At 63.6% G+C, this 667-nt stretch overlaps 1 protein-coding gene across 1 annotated transcript in view; it reads right to left on the minus strand.

Annotated features, from left to right (window-relative positions):
* The window catches only part of ITGA3 (integrin subunit alpha 3), a gene marked incomplete at its 5' end in the record, with an annotated part of 6,426 nt that extends 5,761 nt beyond the window's left edge, over window positions 1–665 (minus strand). Inside the window, 2 exon segments of the mRNA XM_017740493.1 lie at window positions 271–407; window positions 611–665. Coding sequence (XP_017595982.1) covers window positions 271–407; window positions 611–665 — 192 coding nt within the window.
* Window positions 666–667: the final 2 nt, after the last annotated feature.

Genomic DNA, 667 nt, shown 5'->3' on the forward strand with positions numbered 1-667 from the left:
TGGGAATGGCTCACACCATCCCTGAGTGTCCCTAAGTGTCCCCCGAGCCTTTAACGTCCACGCCCGAAACCCACAGCCCCCAAACTTCCTCCTCACCCCAAATCACCACCCCATATTCTCCCTCCATCCCCCTGCACACCCTGATGTCACCCTAATGTCACCAGTGCCCCCCACTCCCACCATCCCAGCGGGGTCTTCAAGCCTCCCTAAGGCCCCCCACCCCTTTAACATCCACCGCCAACATTCCCCCTAAATCCATCCCCCCCAAACCTCCTCCTCCTCACCCCAAAACCCCCTGGGGCGCCCCCCCCTGCTGCCCCCACCTATGTAGATGTTGCCGATCTTCTCCTTGGGGTAGGAGAAGTCGTCCAGGTCCCACATCTCCCGCTGGAGCATGTAGTCGGTCCCTGGAATGGGGAGGGCAGGTCAACCCCACAGCGGGGCGGGGGGTTCCACAGGGGAATGGGCACCTCGGGAATGGGGGTCTCGTGGGGGTACAGGCACCCTGGCAGAGGAAGTGCCCCCAAAGGTAAGGGGAACCCCCAGTAAAGGGGTGCCCAGAGAGGCCAGGTGACCCCGGCGGTGGCCCTGCCCTCCCCGGAACCCTCACCCTGCCAGTTGTAGGCACCAGGCGCCCCGAAGTAGATGATGTTGGCGCTGAAGCCGG

This window comes from Corvus brachyrhynchos, unplaced genomic scaffold, assembly GCF_000691975.1.
Source record: "Corvus brachyrhynchos isolate BGI_N302 unplaced genomic scaffold, ASM69197v1 scaffold47, whole genome shotgun sequence".
NCBI lineage: Eukaryota > Metazoa > Chordata > Aves > Passeriformes > Corvidae > Corvus > Corvus brachyrhynchos.